This window comes from Stigmatopora argus, chromosome 9 (genome assembly GCF_051989625.1).
Source record: "Stigmatopora argus isolate UIUO_Sarg chromosome 9, RoL_Sarg_1.0, whole genome shotgun sequence".
In the NCBI taxonomy this organism is placed as follows: domain Eukaryota; kingdom Metazoa; phylum Chordata; class Actinopteri; order Syngnathiformes; family Syngnathidae; genus Stigmatopora; species Stigmatopora argus.
The window spans coordinates 18,584,581-18,606,545 of record NC_135395.1 but is presented as its reverse complement, the minus strand read 5'-3'; the positions used below and the strand labels follow the sequence as shown (position 1 = coordinate 18,606,545).

Here is a 21,965-nt window from a genome sequence, read left to right as displayed (position 1 = left end):
AAGCAAATCGGCATCATCATTCAAACTAATTTCATAAAAGGCCACAAAAAACAAAAAAACAAAAAAAAAACATTGTGGTTAGAAGTCAAGTGCCTGAAAACAAGCTCAAAGTTTGGATTGGATTGGATTGGATAACTTTATTCATCCCGTATTCTGGAAATTTCGTTGTCACAGTAGCAAGAGGGTGAGGATGCAGACACAGAAAAAGACATTTTAGACATAAATAGATAGGTAATAAGTAAGTTAATAAATAAATACATGAATAAATATATAAATAAATAAGCGTGTTGCTTAGCACATATATACATACATACACATAAATGTACATGCATGCATACGGTAGGTCTTAACACTGATCACTTAACATTGATCACACTCCTTTCTATTGTTGCCCTCGTGCATTCAAATTTGGAAAACATCCTGTTCTTCTGCGTAGATGTGCTAAGATGATGCAGAAGAAGAAGATGGGTGGGTCATTTAAAGACTGTGATTGTTGCAAACATAAAGAAATGGGCCCGGCAAACTTTGTCTCTGATGTGTGCTTAAGATGCTGATGCCACATGACCACATTGGCAATTAGTACTGATGGGATAGATTAAGACTTTTATCTCTAATATTGGGCCCATGTTTTCACACTCAGATGCGTGAAAGGTCAGAGCGGCGGGAGAGAGCATTTGCTCTGCCGCAGTTATCAAAGCTGCCAAAGCTGTGTCAGGATTAATTTGGGATGAGGCCAGTCTGAAGCCAGAGCACCCAACACAATCTGTCTGTTGTGGACCCACCGTGGCGGCAGATTGCTCCTAATTTGGGAGCATTTTTTCACCTCAATAGGCATTGAAATAAGCATTTGGAAATAAAATGTTATGTTAATATTATTAAGCAATAATGTGTTTCTTCTGTTTTCAGACGCCGAAGGCGGAGAGGTGTCTCCCCCGATGGGCGCCGGAGTGGACAGCAACAGCTGGCACTTCCGCTACGGCCCCGGGGGGCCCGGGGCACCTCCGCAACACCTGAAGCCCGGCGAGGTCCCCCCCGAGGCCTTCATCATCCCCGGCTCCCCCGCCATCATATCCATCCGGCAGAACCAGGGCGGCGAGGACGACAAGAGCGACTTCATCACCTTCGGCAAGAAGGAGGAGGCCAAGAAGAAGAAGAAAAAGAAGAAGGACAAGAAGGACAAAAAGGATAAGGGCAAAGATGACGACGAGTAACAAAAAAAAGGGAAAGGAAGGGAGAATTGGCAAAGGAGAAAAAGAAGGGTGTTGCTAAAACAGAGGTACCAACCAAAGTCCGCTGGGATTTTTTTCAACCTGGCCTTTTACCTTCAGTTTCTCACTGAGCCAGGAAACCATTGATCTTGCCTTGATAAACAATAAAAGCGTCGATTTGATCCACACCCCCACGTGCCTATACACCTGGAGTGTCGCTAGAAATTCCGTACGCCATCCTAATGGCTCCGACCCACCGGGCACGTTGGCACCTCTGTATTACCCCTCCCCGCGACCGCCGCGAATCCTTCTCTTGCCGGAGAAGACAAACACTTTGTACGAGCTCTGTGCCAGCCGAGGAAAAAGAAAAAGCCAGATGTTTGTCATTTGTGGCCCATCACACACACACACACACACACATATTCTACGAAACAGTCCCGACTTGTAAATAGCACAGGGGCGAGTCACTGACACCGAGGCTATCGAGCAACCACGACAAAACCGCTGCAGAGTCCTTACGACCGACGGGGATCTCAAAGAAACCACATGCATGCCCGCCCACGCCGTCAAACACGCTGACACGCACCTTGCCGTGTGGACAATGAGCAAAAGCTTATAGACGATATATCACGTGGCCACCACCACACCTGGCGAGCTTTATCGACTCTCAGGACGGGAGGAGCTTCTCGCTAGCGCTCCGCTTGCCGACTGCCCGCCAAGCACCGGGAGAACTCCCACGCCGTGGGAAGATAGCCGGCACTCTTTTGAGAATCACCGCGACCGAGGGTCCCGCTATCGGTCAAGAAAACCATTGGTGGAATCTGGAGATTTGGATGAGCGCATTCTTCCGTCCCCCACGCTGCAGCAAAAGCTGGAAGCTTTCTGCTTTGAATGTTTGGTAGCAACCAGTCCTTAGCGGACACCTTCTCACCCGCTCGTGCCCCCCCCCCCCCCCCCCCAACCCCCCAACCCACCCTATGCTACCACAAAGTGACCCCACTGACTGCCTCCTCTTCACGTCAAGATGAAGTAAACCTACTTTCCTTAATTCTCTGAAGAGATACACAGTACATGTTTTGGCCATTTCATGTAGAGATCCACCCACCTTCTTGGATGTCCACGCCCCTCGCCAATCCTCGCTCAGGATCCATCCCGGTCTAAACGGCCCGCTCTGAACATTGTGGTGTGCTGACGACGGCATGGAGTAATGCGCAGGCGGCCCATCGGGGCGACGGGACGTCTGGCAAAGTGCAAAACGATTCCGTGCTTCGAACGTGACGCCAATACGACGCCAAGCCTTGCTATATTTCGTACAAGGCGGGCGCCCCCCAAAAATTGATTGTTTAGTATCATGGAGTCGCAAACAGTACTGTCTTTTATTTACGCTGTAAAAAGAGCGTTGAATTGATTGTCCCGGTACTGGTAATTGCGCAAAAATAAGAACGCGGCATCAACATTAACAGCCAATCCTTTCTCACGAGCCAATGTTGTCGGAGCCCCCCATCTTCTCGTACCACTCCCCCGCCCATGTTTTGCGGCTCGGTATGATGTCACTCCATTAAGTGGCTGCTGCATGTACTGCTTCTAGGGAAACACATACTATATAGAGAAATATAAGTATATATGAATAGATAGATAGCGATGATTTTATTTTATTTTTTGCTATTATTTTTTGCTCTCTTCATTACTCACATGGAATATTTGTATGTACTACTTCTCTTGTCCATGCCAAACATCTCCTACGTATTTCAGTCGTCCCTCTCGACAGATGTGGTGTGGCATCCACTCTTTCGCTATTTGTAATGCTATAGTGTGATATGTGCGTTTTGGACGCATTTCCCCCGAAATTTTTATTTACGCTTTTGACAACAACAAAAAAGAAGAAAAAAAACATTGTTTGTCCCGCTTTGACATGATCTAACTAACACTGTAATAATGTAATTGAAATATGTATGATCCTATGATGAGCTTTCACTTCCCTTTCATTCTTGTAAAAAAAAAAATACAAAAAAATGTGGGAAAAGTATATGTATTGTATGCTTGTATTTAGTGAGCTTCCATGCTGTCATTCTTTCCCATTGTACGGTGGTGAACTTTGGTGGAAAAGCGCGGTCCGAAGGAGGATGAGGACCAGCCCAGATCCCCCTTTTATTTTTTTGGTACACCGGCTCATCAACTGTGACCGTGAAATAGTGAATTTGATTTATTTCCAATTCCTTCCTGCCTTTTATTTGACCTAAATGGAAACAGTGAAATGTGTTTTCTTTATAAGTCACAAATAAAGTTTGCTTTCTTAAAAATAAAATTGCATTTATTGTTTTTGGAAAGACTGGGCAGAGAGAACAGCTCATGTAAATCTAATTTGCCATATCTCAATGAACTGCTACAGAATAAGTCTTATTCCAGAATAAAGATGCAGCATGTTAAATGACAACAAGCCCACCACTGACTGAGACAAATTCAAGAAATGTCTGATGTCAGACAGACCTCCTCCTCCACTTTTACACTAAATTGCCAATCATGTCAAATGAAATAAAATGAATCCAAGTCAAGGTACGTGCAATCCCTAAAGGGTTGACGTGCAAGGCGGCTGACACGCTTGTTGCATTTCTTCCAACCAACGCTTGGTCGCAGATGGTCCAACGATCCCTTGCGACGGATGGTAATCTTATAGACAGGCGAGAGCATGATTAGCTAGAGTGGCTAAGTCGCTCACTATATTGGATCATAGGAGGTAAAGTGCATCTGCTGTAAAATGACATATCTTCACCTGTTAGTCTAAGTGACACTTAATTACTGTCTTTTTTTTGTATTTTATTTTTTGGTATTCACTCAATACCATATCTTTCAAAAATGGTCTGCTATAATTGTGTTTAATAGCTGAAAAGGGGTATGAATGTATTATTTAAGAGATTTATGCAAATGTTGCAATAACAGTATATTTGAAAATGGAAACACAAATGTGACCCATCAATCTCATGCAGAATGGAGGCCTTTTTAAAATTAGTTTGACCCCAGTGGTGCATAAAGTGACGCTGACGTCACCCACCGTGACTCATCGGAGCATCATACATCCTTCGAATGAATCAAAATAAAAGCAACCTTGGTACAAGGATGCTAGTAAAGTTTCTCATACACTAACAGTCAATACAGTTTGTGTGGTAAAGAAATACATTGCCACGATGACTGCCAGTAATGACCAGTTTAAATGCCCCCACTCCAAATTTATTATTCACAAAAAAGGTGCGTGCATCAAATACATTTTATCATCTTTGTCACAATAAGCCTTTGGCGAGTGGGTTGGTCATTAAAGAGAAAAGGGCCAAACTCGCTGTTGTGTAATAATTGATTTCAGGCAATCGCCATTTAACTAGAAATAGGTGACCCAAATTTACATATCCGCTCTGCACATGCGCGCGGTGCATGACCAAGTTCAGGTTAAAGGTGGACGTCATTTGAAATCTGTCCTGCAGCGGCTGGTAAAGGGTCCAATAAGCCGGACATTTTGTATGAAAGCACATCACGCAGGCAGGCGTTGTTTTAAAAATCAACTATGGAATGTTGCAAATCATAAAAGTCACTGGCAAAATGCATGCACGGAGGAATAAGCGACTGTTGTAAAGCCATCGATTTGGCGTGCATTTCCTGAGTTCATCGACCGCCTTTCTTGCACGAGCCTGCCTGCAGCTGGAGCTCCTATTTGGAGAAATGGCGAGTATGAGGCGCCATCTTTTGGCTAAAACAACACAGCACATTGAATCAGCAGGATTGAAGACGAAGAAAAAGGAGCAGCCAGGTTTAACAGAGACACACACTGCTGAAATACAGACAAATACTCGCTATTCGATGAGGAGACGGTCACCAATCTTGTTTTTTGGGTGAAATATCTGAAATGATGAATGTTGATTGTACACTGGGAGCTATAGTATTTGTTTTCTTGTCATAGAAGATTCGTTTTTGTATCAACGACTCCCGTTTGAACATGGTAATGGTGAGAAAATGAATTAAAGCAATCATTTGCAATGTATGTATTTGTGACTGAAATTGTCTAAGTGAAAGGAACAATAAGAACCCCTCCTCTTCTGATGTCATTGCATTGTACATATTGAATCAGCAGCGTCTCCCATAGGCAGCGTTTGGAATTGCTGGTCTCAATTGGATATCAGTCGAAAAAAATCTTGCTGCTTTCCTTTTGACATAAATGTTGCCACTGTCAAACAGTCATGGTGTCAATTAACACTATCTTTACTCGCAGCACTTTTATGTTTCATGTTGTTGAAAAAAATACACCTAGTTGAGATGATACTTTTGGGTTTGAAGCATGACTTGGGTAATTCTGAAAGTGACATGCTCGTTCTGTCCTTAATAATTAATATAATTGTCTATTTTAACAACGAGGATCGACTCAAACAATTATGTGAGCTGTCCATGGTGCTAAAACTCAAAACAGCACCAATGTAATTTTTGTTTTCTGACAAGATATGGAATTGGTATAAGGGTCATACGCTATTGTCTAAAATGAACTTGGTCCAGCTACTTTTAAAATTCATAATATTTTAATTTTAACTGTTTCGTATCAGTCCGTAGAATATATATCTGACTGAAGCCGGTGTTGTCTTGTATTTAAAAAGTCTATTTCAATTGGTCATGCTTATAATTTTAGTATGTAAAAAGAAAATATGGCAGGGCTACTTTCATTGGCATTTTACATGTTTCTAAGTTAGTGATTAAAAGTAAAAGGTTTGAACATGGAGTCTTTTTCATGATGCTGTAGAAGTGCGGTGAACAAAACCGGACTCTTGGTGTCACTGTTGACTTGTGCAAGGCAAATCCGCACACAGTCAGTCCTCCTTTCCTGCGTGGCTTTGTCTCTTTCATGCTGGCGCATGAAAGAAACCTTTACTGAATATTTCTTCTTTCGAGCATTCTCCATTTTGAAATCGCGTAGAGCATCAAATCGTCTGCTCCAAAAGGAATACCCGACACCTATTTCTGTCAACATGGGAGTCGAGGATTTCTCCCTGCGTCGTTGGATATCCTTTTTTGCCGTCCTTGTTCACGGGCGTCTCGTCCAGGGAGATCTGAGCTATTCTTTCCCAGAGGAGATGAAGCCGTCGTCGCTGGTTGGAAATATTGCCAAAGATTTGGGCGTTGACCCAAGGACGTTGTCGGCGCGGAAAGCCCGGATCGACGTCGAAGGGACACGTAAGCAATTTTGCGAGATGAATTTGAGCACCGGCGACTTGATGGCAGCTCAGAGAATCGATAGAGAAAGCCTTTGTGATAAAAAGCCCTCCTGTGTGATAAAGCTGAATCTAGTGTTAGAAAATCCGCTGGAGCTCCATCGCATCGTTCTTCATATTCAGGATGTAAATGATAATTATCCCAAATTCCAAAGAAATTTGATTGAAATGGAAATCAGCGAATCTGCAGAAAAGGGGAGCCGTTTTTCCATAGAAAAAGCTCACGATGCCGATATCGGGCAAAATGCCGTACAAAGATACATTCTGCAAAAGAACAACAACTTTGTTCTCTCTGTTGACAGCAATAAAGTCGAACTCGTTCTGGAAACTAAGTTGGACCGAGAAAAGCAAAGTGAGATGAATTTACTTCTCACGGCTCTCGACGGGGGCTCTCCTCAAAGATCGGGCACCGTGGTCATCCACGTCAAGGTGCTGGATGCAAATGATAACGCCCCTGTTTTCACCCAAGCCATCTATAAAGCCACTTTACCTGAAAATGCTCCTCCAGATACGATCGTGATTAATGTCAGCGCCAAGGATGATGACGAAGGAGTGAATGGAGAAGTGACGTATGATTTTGGCCACGTCTCAGATGATAATATGAATGTCTTTTCTATTGAGCCCACCACAGGGGCAGTTAGAGTCAAAGGTTTAATTGATTTTGAGGAGAAATCCACATATGAGATTAGTGTAAAAGCCAAAGATGGTTTAGGCCTGACGTCCTATGGTAAAATTATATTAGATATCATTGATGTAAATGACAATGCCCCTGTGGTCAATTTAAACTCCCTCTCGAATGCCGTAGCAGAGAACGTACCACCAGGCACGGAGTTGGGCATCATTAATGTGCAAGACAGAGACTCTGAGAAGAATGGAAAAGTCAGCTGCTCCATTCAACAACACGTGCCCTTTAAGTTAGTGGCTTCCATTCCAAACTATTATTCTCTTGTGACCACTGGACAACTGGACCGCGAACTGGTCTCGGATTACAACATTACCATCAGCGCCACGGACGAGGGTTCTCCTTCAATGTCCTCCTCCAAAACGCTTCACTTGTCAGTGGCAGATGTCAACGACAATGCTCCCGTTTTCGAAGAAGAGTCCTACATCGCTCACGTAAGCGAAAACAATCAGGCGGGCTCCACTTTGTGCTCCGTCCATGCCCAAGACCCCGACTGGAGACAAAATGGCAGCGTGGTTTACTCTCTGTTGGCCGGCGAGGTCAACGGCTTCCCGGTCTCCTCCTACGTGTCCGTCAACGGCGACACGGGTGTCCTCCATGCCGTCAAGTCGTTTGACTACGAACACTTGCGGACATTTCAAGTGGGCGTGGTGGCCCGAGACAACGGTTCTCCTCCGCTCAGCAGCAACGTCAGTGTCCGCGTGCTGGTCTCGGACATCAACGACAACGCTCCTCAGATCCTCTACCCCACTCCCGAGGGTAACTCCTTCATGACCGAGCTGGTCCCTAAAGCGGCCCAGGGTGGCTCGGTAGTGTCAAAGGTCATCGCCGTGGACGCCGACTCCGGCCAGAACGCCTGGCTCTCCTACCGCATCGTCAAGGCCACAGAACCTGGACTTTTTGCCATTGGTCTCCACACGGGCGAGATCAGGACGCAGCGGGACATTCTGGAAACGGACATGATGAAGCAGAACCTAGTGGTGGCAGTGAAAGATAACGGCGAGCCCCCTCGCTCCGCCACCTGCTCCATGTTTCTGCTCCTTTCCGACAACCTGGCGGAGGTGCCCGAACTGAAGGACATTTCCTACGAAGAGAAGAACTCCAAACTGACGTCCTACCTGATCATCGCCCTGGCGTCAGTGTCCACCTTCTTTGTGACTTTTATCATAATTGTGGTGGGCGTGAGGGTCTGTCGCAGGAGAAAGCCCCGACTGTTGTTTGACGGAGCAGTGGCCATCCCTGGCGCCTACCTCCCACCTAATTACGCTGATGTTGACGGCACGATGGGAACTTTACGCAGCAGCTACAACTACGACGCCTACTTGACCACGGGTTCCAGGACCAGCGACTTCAAATTTGTGTCTTCTTACAATGACAACACGCTGCCGGCCGAGCAGACGCTGAAGAAAAGTCCAAGTGACTTTGCTGATCCTTTCGAAGATTTTGGGTCTTCTGTGGAGGTAGGGGTCTTTCTACTTTTATATTTCTTGCAAATCTTTTTGCCATGATCACTGGTATTTCCTGACATGAGGGGTATTTTAGGTTATTTATACCACAAATGTCCGGTGAGATCAATTTCACTCATATTTCACATATTCACTCAGCTATTTATTTTCCTTCTTTTTTCCTATTTTTATCCTCATTTTTGATTTTGCATCATAGAATATCCGTATTACTATGAGTTGTCATACTATGACTTAGCTTTACTCAACTGTACTGTGGAAATGCTCTTTTTACGTGTGTAAAATTCCTGCAATAATATTTGAAAATGTCTCATTTGACGCTGCTCGTTGATCATACCTGATGATGTTGTTGGTCATCCACATGCTGTCCCTATCATTGACATGTAGTGTTATGCCGTTCATTTCACTCTAGAGGTCAGTATGTACTCATGAAAAAGGCTGCCTAAAAGATTCCCACCCATTCACGTCGACATCCAAATCAGATTTTTCCGTCGTGGAGCTCGGATCTAAATGTGCAGTCGTGACGACGTGCAACCAAGCTGGGAATAGAAAGGGATCGATTATATCAACATTATCATCCTTCATTTGTTGACAAATTTGAAGTGTTTTTCTCCCCCAAAATTATTATTACGTGGAATGGGAAACAAAGGATATGCACCGGGCGGCTATGGCCTGGTTTGTCTTTTGTTTTTTCTTCACCCCATCAATGGAGACGTCAGCTATTCTGTACTGGAGGAGATGAAACGTGGATCTGTTATCGGGAATATTGCCAAGGATTTGGGACTCAATGTGGGCCAGCTTTCTGCTCGCAAAGCACGCATTGATCCGGAGGACCACGACGTTCATCACTGCGGTTTAGATCTCAACACGGGTGACTTGATTGTTCAGGAGAGGATCGACAGAGAGGGGCTGTGTGGTAAAAAGGCATCTTGTGTTTTGAAAGAACAACTTGTCCTGGAAAACCCATTAGAACTGCACCATATTAATATCCGTGTTCTAGATGTCAATGATAATTCACCAAAGTTTAATGAGGATTCGCTCAAATTTGAAATAAGAGAATCGGCAGACAAGGGGGCTCAGTTTCTTCTTGGGGAAGCACATGATGGAGACATTGGAGAAAACGCTGTTCAAAGATACACTTTGCAGCAGAATGAGCACTTTAAATTAAATGTGAATTCTAAGCCGGGTGGACGCAAGAACTGCGAATTGGTCCTGGACAAAGAATTAGACCGAGAAGATAAAAATGAGATGACCCTCTTGCTGACTGCTTATGATGGCGGCTCTCCTCAGAGATCAGGCACCGTCGCCATCCACGTCACGGTGCTGGACGCTAATGATAACGCACCTGTTTTTAGTCAAGCCGTCTATAAAGCAACTCTGCCTGAAAACTCCCCTGTTGATACTTTAGTAATGACTGTGATTGCAAGTGATGCAGATGAAGGGCTAAATAGCGAAATCACTTTTGCAATTGATCATGTGTCTAATGATTATGATAATGTTTTTATTTTACACCCCAAAACTGGAGAAGTGAGGGTAGCTGATGTGGTTGATTTTGAGAAAGTAAAAACCTATGAAATGCAAATAAGTGCTAAGGACGGTCTTGGTCTAGTATCTTATTCAACATTAATTATTGACGTTAGTGATGTCAATGACAACAGCCCTGTTATAAACTTAAAGTCAATGTCGAATTTAGTGGCAGAGAATGTGCCACCTGGCACGGAAGTGGGCATCATTAATGTGCAGGACAGAGACTCAGAAGAAAATGGACAAGTTCGCTGTTCTATTCAGCAAAATGTCCCCTTTAAGTTAGTGGCTTCTATTCCAAACTATTACTCTCTGGTCACCACGGCAGAACTAGATAGGGAACTGGTTTCCGGTTACAACATTACCATCAGCGCCACTGACGAAGGTTCTCCTCCTCTCTCCTCCTCCAAAACTCTTCATTTGTCCATAGCAGACGTCAATGACAATGCTCCCGTTTTCGAGGAAGAGTCCTACATTGCTCACGTGAGCGAAAACAACCAGGCAGGCTCCACTTTGTGCTCCGTCCGTGCCCGAGACCCCGACTGGAGACAGAACGGCAGCGTGGTTTATTCTCTGTTGGCCGGCGAGGTCAACGGCGTCCCGGTCTCCTCCTACGTTTCCGTCAATGGCGACACGGGTGTCCTCCACGCCGTCAGGCCTTTCGATTATGAACACTTGCGGACGTTTCAAGTGGGCGTGGTGGCCCGAGACAACGGTTCTCCTCCGCTCAGCAGCAACGTCAGCGTCCGCGTCTTGGTCTCGGATGTCAACGACAACGCTCCTCAGATCCTCTACCCCGCTCCCGAGGGCAACTCCTTCATGACCGAGCTGGTCCCCAAAGCGGCCCAGGGGGGCTCGGTGGTGTCCAAGGTCATTGCCGTGGACGCAGACTCCGGACAGAACGCCTGGCTCTCTTACCGCATCATCAAGGCCACGGAACCAGGATTTTTTGCCATCGGGCTCCACAGCGGTGAGATAAGGACGCAGCGGGACATTCTGGAAACGGACATGATGAAGCAAAACCTGGTAGTGGAAGTGAAAGATAACGGCGAGCCCCTTCGCTCCGCCACTTGCTCAATGTTTCTGCTCCTTTCCGACAACCTGGCAGAGGTGCCCGAACTGAAGGATATTTCCTACGAGGAGAAGAATTCTAAACTGACGTCCTACCTGATCATCGCTCTGGCGTCAGTGTCCACTTTCTTTGTGACTTTTATCATTATTGTGGTGGGCGTGAGGATCTGTCGCAGAAGAAAGCCCAGACTGTTGTTCGATGGAGCGGTGGCCATCCCCGGCGCCTACCTCCCACCTAATTACGCGGATGTGGATGGCACGATGGGAACTTTACGCAGCACCTACAACTACGATGCTTACCTGACTACGGGTTCCAGGACCAGCGACTTCAAATTTGTGTCTTCTTATAACGACAACACGCTGCCTGCCGAGCAGACGCTGAAGAAAAGTCCAAGTGACTTTGATGATGCTTTTGAAGATCTGAAGACACTTTCAGAGGTAGGAAAAAAAGTATTGTCTTCTCTCTAGGTGTTGACTAACTTCAATTTTATCATGCAAGGAATTCAGGAAAGATTATGTTTTTATTAACCCACATTCAAATTATTTCAAATCAGAACTCAATATGTTTGATGCAGTGGAGGTGAATAATAATCAAAATCAGTCATTTTACTATTATCATGAGTGCACTTCGGTTATTAATTTTACATTTGGGTTTAAAACGACATTACAACATTAAGAGGATTTATTTTTACACTTATTTTCCCTGAAGCTTTTTTGTTTTTGGGTTGCATGGTCAGCAAAACATTAGGAACAAAGATTGATGTTCATTTTTTTACGTATTTTCATTTCTTGAAACAAATACCATCTTTTCTCATGCATCTTGTTTTTCTGGTATTCTCAATACTTCGGTGACGGTTAGAAATACGTATCTTACTGCAATTTTACTTTCTGGTTGTACTTTGAAAATGGGAAATGGCCTGAAGATGTCGCTCTCGGCTTGCAGACCGCATGCAAGCCTCATCTCGCCCGTGACCGTCGGCAGACATTTCAATTGGGAGAGGTTGAAGCAGCGATTTGTCTTTCGCCTCGTCCCTCCGCTTTTCTTTGTATTCATTGGATCCTCCTCCCGGATTGTACGCGATGCTTGGATTGTGCGGCCATTTGCGGACGTGTCTTTGCATCAATATGGGGGACAGAGGATTTGCCGAGCTCCTTTCAATCCTTCGCCTGGTTTCCTTTGTCGTCGTGGTGGCCGTCGTCGATGGAGACCTGAGTTATTCCGTTCCAGAGGAGCTGAAACAGGGTTCCGTTGTGGGAAATATAGCAAAAGATCTCGGAGCCGACCTGGTGACGTTCGCAGCCCGAAAGCCGCGATTTGATTTTGAGGAAGCTCGCAGACATTATTGTGGCGTGGATATGCGCACCGGAGATGTCATCACGTCGGAGAGGATTGACAGAGAAAGCGTTTGTGGAAGCAAACCTTCCTGTGTCCTAAAAGTCGATCTGGTTCTGGAGAATCCTCTTGAGCTTCAACGTGTGAGTCTCCATATTCAAGATGTCAATGACAATTCGCCCAAATTCCGCGAAAAAATCATCCAGATGGAAATACATGAGTCGTCAGAAAAAGGCAGCCGTTTTTCCGTTGAAGAGGCCCATGATGCGGATATCGGCCAAAACGCTGTTCAGCAATACCGTCTTCAAAGAAATGAACATTTTATTCTTTCTGTTGAGAAAAACAAAGTGGAACTCGTTCTGGAGAATAAGCTGGACCGAGAAAAGCAAAGTCAGATGAATTTACTTCTCACGGCTCTTGACGGGGGCTCTCCTCAGAGATCGGGGACCGCCGTCATCCGTGTCACGGTGCTGGATGCCAACGATAACGCCCCTGTTTTTAGTCAGGCCGTCTATAAAGCCACTCTGCCTGAAAACGCTCCTCCAGATACGGTCGTGATTAATGTCAGCGCCACCGACGCCGACGAGGGAGCGAATGGGGAGGTGACGTATCATGTTAGTCATGTATCGAATGATGACACAAATGTCTTCAAAATGGATTCTAAAACAGGTACAATTTCGGTCTCGGGTAGCACTGATTTTGAGGAGAACAATTCTTTTGAAATGAAAGTTCAAGCTAAAGATGGTTTAGGGCTGACGTCCTATACTAAGGTTGTAATTGATATAACTGATGTCAATGACAACGCCCCTGTGATTAATATAAAATCACTGTCCAATCCAGTGGCAGAAAATGTCTCACCTGGCACGGAGGTGGGCATCATCAATGTGCAGGACAGAGATTCGGGGAAGAATGGACAAGTCCGTTGCTCCATCCAACAAAACGTGCCCTTTAAGTTAGTGGCTTCCATTCCAAACTATTATTCTCTGGTGACAACGGCAGAACTGGACCGTGAATTGGTCTCTGATTACAACATTACCATAAGTGCCACGGACGAGGGTTCTCCTCCTCTGTCTTCCTCCAAAACGCTTCACTTGTCCATAGGAGACGTCAATGACAATGCACCCGTTTTTGAGGAGGACTCATACATTGCCCATGTGACTGAAAACAACCAGGCGGGCTCCACTTTGTGCTCCGTCAGTGCCCGAGACCCCGACTGGAGACAGAATGGCAGCGTGGTTTATTCTCTGTTGGCCGGCGAGGTCAACGGCGTCCCGGTCTCCTCTTACGTGTCTGTCGACGGAGACACGGGCGTCCTCCATGCCGTCAGGTCCTTGGACTATGAACACTTGCGGACATTTCAAGTGGGTGTGGTTGCCCGGGACAACGGTTCTCCTCCGCTCAGTAGCAACGTCAGCGTCCGCGTCTTGGTCTCGGACGTCAACGACAACGCTCCTCAGATCCTCTACCCCGCTCCCGAGGGCAACTCCTTCATGACCGAGCTTGTCCCCAAAGCGGCACAGGGGGGCTCAGTGGTGTCCAAGGTCATCGCCGTGGACGCCGACTCCGGCCAGAACGCCTGGCTCTCCTATCGCATCGTCAAGGCCACGGAACCTGGACTTTTCACCATTGGGCTCCACAGTGGAGAGATCAGGACCCAGAGGGACATTATTGAAACGGACAGCATGAAGCAGAACCTGGTGGTGGCGGTGAAAGACAACGGCGAGCCCCCTCGCTCTGCCAGCTGCTCCATGTTTCTGCTTCTCTCCGACAACCTGGCAGAGGTGCCCGAACTGAAGGACATCTCCTACGAGGAGAAGAATTCCCAACTGACGTCCTATCTGATCATCGCTTTGGCGTCGGTCTCCACCTTCTTTGTGACTTTTATCATTATTGTGGTGGGCGTGAGGTTCTGTCGCCGGAGTAAGCCTAGACTGTTGTTTGACGGAGCGGTGGCCATCCCTGGCGGCTACCTCCCACCTAATTACGCCGATGTGGACGGCACGATGGGAACTTTACGCAGCACGTACAACTACGATGCCTACTTGACCACGGGTTCCAGGACCAGCGACTTCAAATTTGTGTCTTCTTATAATGACAACACGCTGCCTGCAGAGCAGACGCTGAAGAAAAGTCCAAGTGACTTTGCTGATCCTTTTGAAGATTTTGGGTCCTCTGTGGAGGTAGGAGCCATTTTTGAGCAATTTCTTAGACTAGTTTGCTTTTTGCTCCAATTTGAACACATTTGAATCTTTATTGGAATATTGCAGTGTGGAGTTTGCGTGTTGATTTGCTTTTTGAAAAGTTACTCCAGATGCCCCTCACATTGTCATTTTTGACAGTTAGCTATGCTTAAATGATTATAAAAAGTGAGTATGGGTAGTCTTTGGCCACTGGTATGTTCACAAAAGGTATATCAAATAGTGTATTAATGTTTTTCTGTTTTTGAAGCAGTGGTAAGCAAAGTAGTGTTTGGCATAGTGTGATTGAAGCCAAGCTTGGTCGTGCAAATATTGAAGCATTGAAATGTTTTATGTTGAGTTTGAGTTCTCAGTCACTTTTACCATTCCCACTATAGTCTTGAAACTTTGTAGGTTTTGTCTGAATTCTTTTGAATAGTCTGATGCTTGCCATACAAATACTGCGACATCAAGAAACATCACATTTGCTCATCATTTTCTATTTTTGAATTGACACTCGGCTTCATATTCATTATGCTCATTTTATTTCTCATACCGGTAGGGTTACATTTTAGATAGCCACCAAAACAATGCATCTGTCCATGTTGCTTAAATGTATCTTATCCTTCACTGCAATGGCATGAGATTGGAGATGAATTAGTGTTTCTTGCTGTTCTGATAAAACGCTGTGTAAAGACTAGGATTTTGATCGGAATATTTGATATTTCTGGAGTTCAGTCTCAACATATATTGACAAATGAGCGTCATTGAGTGGAAATACATTGTAGGTAACATTATGTTTTCATTAGGACCTCCACCTCATTCAATTGAATTTCCCACTGAACACAAAATATAGTAAAACATTTGGACAACTAACAAAATGGCCTCCTGGTGTCGCTGTCCACCCGTATAAAAGCAGCCACCCTCTCTCTCACAGCAGCGAGTTTTTTCTGCTATTGTTCTGCTGCCGATGCCTTCAACTGGCAAATGCATTTGGCGTGGAGATACTGATTCGCGTGGGACGTCGATCTGTGTGGAATATTTTTGCTCCGCGAGCCTTTTTGGACAGACTTTGTCAACATGGGATTCTCAGAGCATCGCCTGCTTCTTCTTTTTGCCTTCTTTGTCCCGATGCACCTCATCCACGGAGACCTGAGCTATAGTCTTCCGGAGGAGACCAAACGGTCCACCGTGGTCGGAAATCTAGCCAAAGATCTTGGCGCCGATCCGAGGACGCTGTCAGCGCGGAACGCCCGTCTTCATGTGGCGGGCACACGTAAGCAATATTTGGAGCTTCATCTGAGCACGGGAGATTTAATCACGTCCGAGGTCATTGATAGAGAAAGCCTCTGCGGGAAGAAGCCATCTTGTATGATTAAGATGGATCTCTTGATGGAAAATCCTCTCGAGCTTCATCATATCAATCTTCATCTTCAAGACATCAATGACAACTCTCCAAAATTTAAGAATACATTGATTGAAATGGAAATCCGCGAGTCGGCAGAGAAGGGCAGCCGTTTTGCAATGGAGGAGGCACACGATGCTGATATCGGCCAGAATGCCGTTCAAAGATACATTCTGCAAAAGAACAACAACTTTGTTCTGTCTGTTGACAGCAATAAAGTTGAACTCGTTCTGGAGAATAGGCTGGACCGAGAAAAGCAAAGTGAGATGAATTTACTTCTCACGGCTCTTGATGGGGGCTCTCCTCAGAGATCGGGTACCGCCATCGTTCACGTCACGGTGCTGGACGCAAATGATAACGCGCCTGTTTTCACCCAAGCCGTCTATAAAGCCACTTTACCTGAAAACTCTCCTCCAGATACGATCGTGATTAATGTCAGCGCCACAGACGCTGACGAGGGAGTGAATGGAGAAGTGAGTTATGACTTTGGCCATGTCTCAGACGATAGTCATTTGTTTTCTATTGATGCAACTACGGGGGAAATTAAAGTAAGTGGCTTAATTGATTTTGAAGAAACGGTTACTTTTGAAATCAAAATTGAAGCTAAAGATGGCTTAGGACTAACGTCTTATGGAAAGGTAATTGTAGATGTTACCGATGTGAATGATAATGCCCCTGCGATCAATATGATGTCACTGACCAATCCTGTGCCTGAGAATGTGTCACCTGGTACCGAAGTGGGCATCATCAATGTGCAGGACAGAGACTCTGAGAAGAACGGACGGGTCCACTGTTCCATTCAGCAAAATGCCCCCTTTAAGTTAGTGGCTTCAATTCCAAACTACTATTCTCTGGTGACCACTGGACAACTGGACCGTGAACTTGTGTCTGATTACAACATTACCATTAGCGCCACGGATGAGGGATCTCCTCCTCTGTCCTCCTCCAAAACGCTTCACTTGTCCATAGGAGACGTCAATGACAATGCCCCCATTTTTGAGGAGGACTCATACATTGCCCACGTGACTGAAAACAACCAGGCGGGCTCCACTTTGTGCTCTGTCAGTGCCCAAGACCCCGACTGGAGACAGAACGGCAGCGTGGTTTATTCTCTGTTGGCCGGCGAGGTCAACGGCGTCCCGGTCTCCTCCTACGTATCCGTCAATAGCGACACGGGTGTCCTCCATGCCGTCAAGTCGTTTGACTACGAACACTTGCGGACCTTTCAAGTGGGCGTGGTGGCCCGAGACAACGGTTCTCCTCCGCTCAGCAGCAACGTCAGCGTCCGCGTCTTGGTCTCGGATGTCAACGACAACGCTCCTCAGATCCTCTACCCCGCTCCCGAGGGCAACTCATTCATGACCGAGCTGGTCCCCAAAGCGGCCCAGGGGGGCTCGGTGGTGTCCAAGGTCATCGCCGTGGACGCAGACTCCGGCCAGAACGCCTGGCTCTCCTACCGCATCGTCAAGGCCACGGAACCTGGACTCTTCACCATCGGGCTCCACAGCGGCGAGATAAGGACGCAGCGGGACATTTTGGAAACGGACATGATGAAGCAGAACCTGGTGGTGGCGGTGAAAGACAACGGCGAGCCCCCTCGCTCTGCCACCTGCTCCATGTTTCTGCTCCTTTCCGACAACCTGGCAGAGGTGCCCGAACTGAAAGATATTTCCTACGAGGAGAAGAATTCTAAACTGACGTCCTACCTGATCATCGCCCTGGCGTCAGTGTCCACCTTCTTTGTGACTTTTATTCTTATTGTGGTGGGCGTGAGGGTTTGTCGCAAGAGAAAGCCTCGACTAATGTTTGACGGAGCGGTGGCCATCCCCGGCGCCTACCTCCCTCCCAACTACGCTGACGTGGACGGCACGATGGGAACTTTACGCAGCACCTACAACTACGATGCCTACTTGACCACGGGTTCCAGGACCAGCGACTTCAAATTTGTGTCTTCCTACAACGACAACACGCTGCCTGCTGAGCAAACTCTAAAGAAAAGTCCAAGTGACTTTGCTGAATTTTTTGACCAACTCCAGGACTCAGAGGTAGGACAGCTGTTAATATTTCATCACCGGGTTTATGATACAACTTTTTTTTAAATTGTGTAATGTGTTCCCTTGGAACATAAAATATCAATTTCCAATTTTATGCAGCCTTCATTCACCGGAATCAATTTGATGTCAGAAAGATGCTTTCTTAGAAATCACTTTAATTGTTACTTGTAGATATAAAAGCTGGGAGAGATTGAATTTATACTTCATTGGGGATCAAATACAAAAGTAATGGTCTTTGCGTCCATCATACCTTGACCGGTCCTTCAACTTGTATTTGTTTTTTGTTTTTTTACCTTTTTGATAAGTAACAAACGTAACAATTTTGGTCTTTCAGCAGCTGCATTTCGAACTTATGATTCATGCCATCATTGCTTTCCTCATATGCACTTTATTTTGGAGACTGCCAGTCCTATTTGAAGTGTCTCTTAGCTGGTCTTATAGGATGTGCTTTGCATTCTAACTGGAACACAAAAGAAGGAGCACATAATTCCTGCCTCCTTTACGAGGTCCCTCTTGACCTCCTACCATAAATGAAAGCAAAAATATTTTCAAGACACACGACAGTGTTTATTTTACACAATGTTTCTCCACGTGCAATAACCAGAATAGGCTCTTGATGTCGCTCTGTACTTGAAAATAAGAGGCTATGGGTTTTTTCTTTCCTCCTCTGCACAGAGCAGGCGTGTTCAACCATTACGGAGCACACCAGCTATTGTTTCGGGGGATTCGTACGCTTTTCTTTGTGAAGGATTTAGTTTTATTTTTTCTTAAAAACCTGAAGTACCGAGGAACATTTCTTGTGCATCTTTTCACGGATCACATTTTTTAAAATGGATCGTGGAGCTCGTTTGCTGCTCCCCTTTCTCTACTGCCTTGTCCTTTGCATCGAGGCCACCACAGCGGAGCTCAGCTATTTTATACCAGAGGAGATGAGACCCGGCTCCATTGTGGGAAATATCGCCAAGGACCTGGCCATTGATGGACGCGCGTTGATCTCTCGCAAGGCCCGCATCGATGCTGTCAACGGGGATGTACGTTACTGCGACATTGACATTAAAACGGGGAATTTCATCATCCGGGAGAGGATTGACCGCGAGGAGCTGTGTGGAGAGACTTTGACGTGCGTGCTCAAATACGAATTGGTGTTGGAAAGCCCGCTGGAGCTGCATCGCATTTCAGTTGCCGTCCAGGACGTGAATGATAATTCCCCCGCCTTTCCAAAGGATCAAATCAAGCTGGAAATGAGTGAATCGGCCATCAAAGGAACTCGGTACCGCGTTAACGAAGCCGACGACGCCGACATTGGTCAAAATGCCGTTCAACGTTATTTCTTACAGAACAATGCACATTTTGTTTTGTCCGTTCGAGAAAATACGGATGGATCAAAGAGTCTCGAATTGGTGTTGGATAAAGAGATTGACCGGGAAACTGAAAAGGATCTGAGTGTGCTTCTCAGTGCCAGCGATGGCGGGAAACCACAAAGATCCGGAACGGTCCTCGTGCACGTCACCGTGTTGGATGCAAACGATAACGCCCCGGTGTTCGCTCGCGATGTTTACAAGGCCGGTCTGCCTGAAAACTCGCCGTCCGGAACTCTCGTGGTGGCTGTGAGTGCGACGGATGCGGACGATGGCGTCAATGGGGAAGTGACGTATGAATTTAGTCGTATTGCCGAAAGAGCTAAAAAAGTATTCTCCATTGATCCTAAAACGGGTGAAATTAAAGTCACTGGATCAATTGATTTTGAAAGTAATCCCAAATATGAGATGCGAGTAGATGCCAAAGATGGTTATGGACTTTCATCCCATTGTAAAGTAGTCATCGACATTTCTGATGTCAATGACAACGCCCCTTTTATAAATATAAAGTCAGTGTCCTATGCGGTAGCAGAGAATGTCCCCCTTGGCACGGAAGTGGGCATCATTAATGTGCAGGACCGAGACTCGGAAGAAAATGGACAAGTCCGCTGCTCTGTTCAGCAAAATGTCCCCTTTAAGTTAGTGGCTTCTATTCCAAACTATTATTCTCTGGTCACCACTGGACAACTGGACCGTGAACTGGTCTCTGATTACAATATTACCATAAGTGCCACGGACGAGGGTTCTCCTCCTCTGTCCTCCTCCAAAACTCTTCACTTGTCTGTAGCAGATGTCAATGACAATGCTCCCATTTTTGAAGAAAAGTCCTACACTGCACACGTGAGCGAGAACAACCAGGCGGGCTCCACTTTGTGCTCCGTCCACGCCCAAGACCCCGACTGGAGACAGAACGGCAGCATCATTTATTCTCTGTTAACCGGCGAGGTCAACGGTGCCCCGGTCTCCTCCTACGTGTCTGTCGACGGCGATACGGGCGTCCTCCACGCTGTCAGGCCGTTCGACTACGAACACTTGAGGACGTTTCAAGTGGGCGTAGTGGCCCGGGACAACGGTTCTCCTCCGCTCAGCAGCAACGTCAGCGTCCGCGTCTTGGTCTCGGACGTCAATGACAATGCTCCTCAGATCCTCTACCCCGCTCCCGAGGGCAACTCCTTCATGACCGAGCTGGTCCCCAAAGCGGCCCAGGGGGGCTCGGTGGTGTCCAAGGTCATCGCCGTGGATGCCGACTCCGGGCAGAACGCCTGGCTGTCCTACCACATCGTCAAGGCCACGGAACCTGGACTTTTTGCCATCGGTCTCCACAGCGGAGAGATCAGGACCCAGAGGGATATTATGGAAACGGACATGATGAAGCAGAACCTGGTGGTGGCGGTGAAAGACAACGGCGAGCCCCCTCGCTCCGCCACCTGCTCCATGTTTCTGCTCCTTTCCGACAATCTGGCAGAGGTGCCCGAACTGAAGGACATTTCCTACGAGGAGAAGAACTCCAAACTTACCTCCTACCTGATTATTGCCCTGGCGTCAGTCTCCACCTTTTTTGTGACCTTCATCCTTATTGTGGTGGGCGTGAGGGTCTGTCGCCGGAGAAAGCCCCGACTGTTGTTTGACGGAGCGGTGGCCATCCCTGGCGCCTACCTCCCTCCCAACTACGCCGACGTGGACGGCACGATGGGAACTTTACGCAGCACCTACAACTATGACGCGTACTTGACCACAGGTTCCAGGACCAGCGACTTCAAATTTGTGTCTTCCTACAACGACAACACGTTGCCTGCCGAGCAGACGCTGAAGAAAAGTCCAAGCGACTTTGTTGACGAGCTCCATGATTCTTTTGACCCGTTGGAGGTAGGCAGCTTTCTTATTTGGAATCTAAGATGCTCTCCTTTGTTTATCAAGCACATTATATCAACCATGTGTGTGTCTCAGTAATAACTATTTGTAAAATTAGAGCTTTTTTTGCGGCATTAAGTTCTTTCAAGCGCTTTTGCAGATGCTTTCCTTCAAATATTTGGTCATTCCATTTTTTAAATGATTTTTTACTACCATATTATCTAGGTTTTCCTTTGGGAGCGTGTTTGTAATCTCCACTCATAAGGGTTGATTTTTCTTGAAGGATTTGGGCTTCATTCTTTTTGAATCAAGTTCCACTGATCCTCTGCTTTCAATGGCAGTGCCTGCGTCTCTGTCTATGGTGCTGAAACTCGTATTTTCAATACAGACATGTCATTTTTAAGATTTGCATTTTGGAATATCAATGATCATTTTGCGCTTGGTAGTTAATTTCAAGCCTACTCTTGATGAAGACATCATTTTTAATAGGTATAATGCATGTTATAAAATAGAGGATCGTTTGGTAGACTGAAAGCCTAAAAGGTGAACTACTATATACTATTCTTATTCAGTAGACAGGGATGGGCGTTCTGTCA

The 21,965-nt window shown here is 46.2% G+C and overlaps 2 protein-coding genes across 28 annotated transcripts in view; both read left to right on the top strand.

Moving 5' to 3' along the window:
* Positions 1-3,513, top strand: part of LOC144081924 (protocadherin alpha-C2-like) — a 91,110-nt gene extending 87,597 nt beyond the window's left edge. For all 18 annotated transcript variants that reach the window (XM_077608491.1, XM_077608498.1, XM_077608499.1 and 15 more), the window contains one exon: positions 907-3,513. In XM_077608491.1, coding sequence (XP_077464617.1) covers positions 907-1,211 — 305 coding nt within the window. In that variant the 3' untranslated portion in view covers positions 1,212-3,513. The remainder of the gene's footprint in view (positions 1-906) is intronic.
* A 2,557-nt stretch (positions 3,514-6,070) lies between these two features.
* LOC144082735 (protocadherin gamma-A11-like) overlaps positions 6,071-21,965 on the top strand; it is a 146,049-nt gene continuing 130,154 nt past the window's right edge. For 2 of the 10 annotated variants that reach the window (XM_077610108.1, XM_077610086.1), the window contains exon 1: positions 9,088-11,629. In XM_077610108.1, coding sequence (XP_077466234.1) covers positions 9,233-11,629 — 2,397 coding nt within the window. In that variant the 5' untranslated portion in view covers positions 9,088-9,232. Of the gene's footprint in view, positions 8,594-9,087; positions 11,630-12,254; positions 14,705-15,664; positions 18,152-18,876; positions 21,385-21,965 lie in introns of those variants that run through there. The other 8 variants (XM_077610070.1, XM_077610078.1, XM_077610081.1 and 5 more) reach the window with 8 other exon arrangements.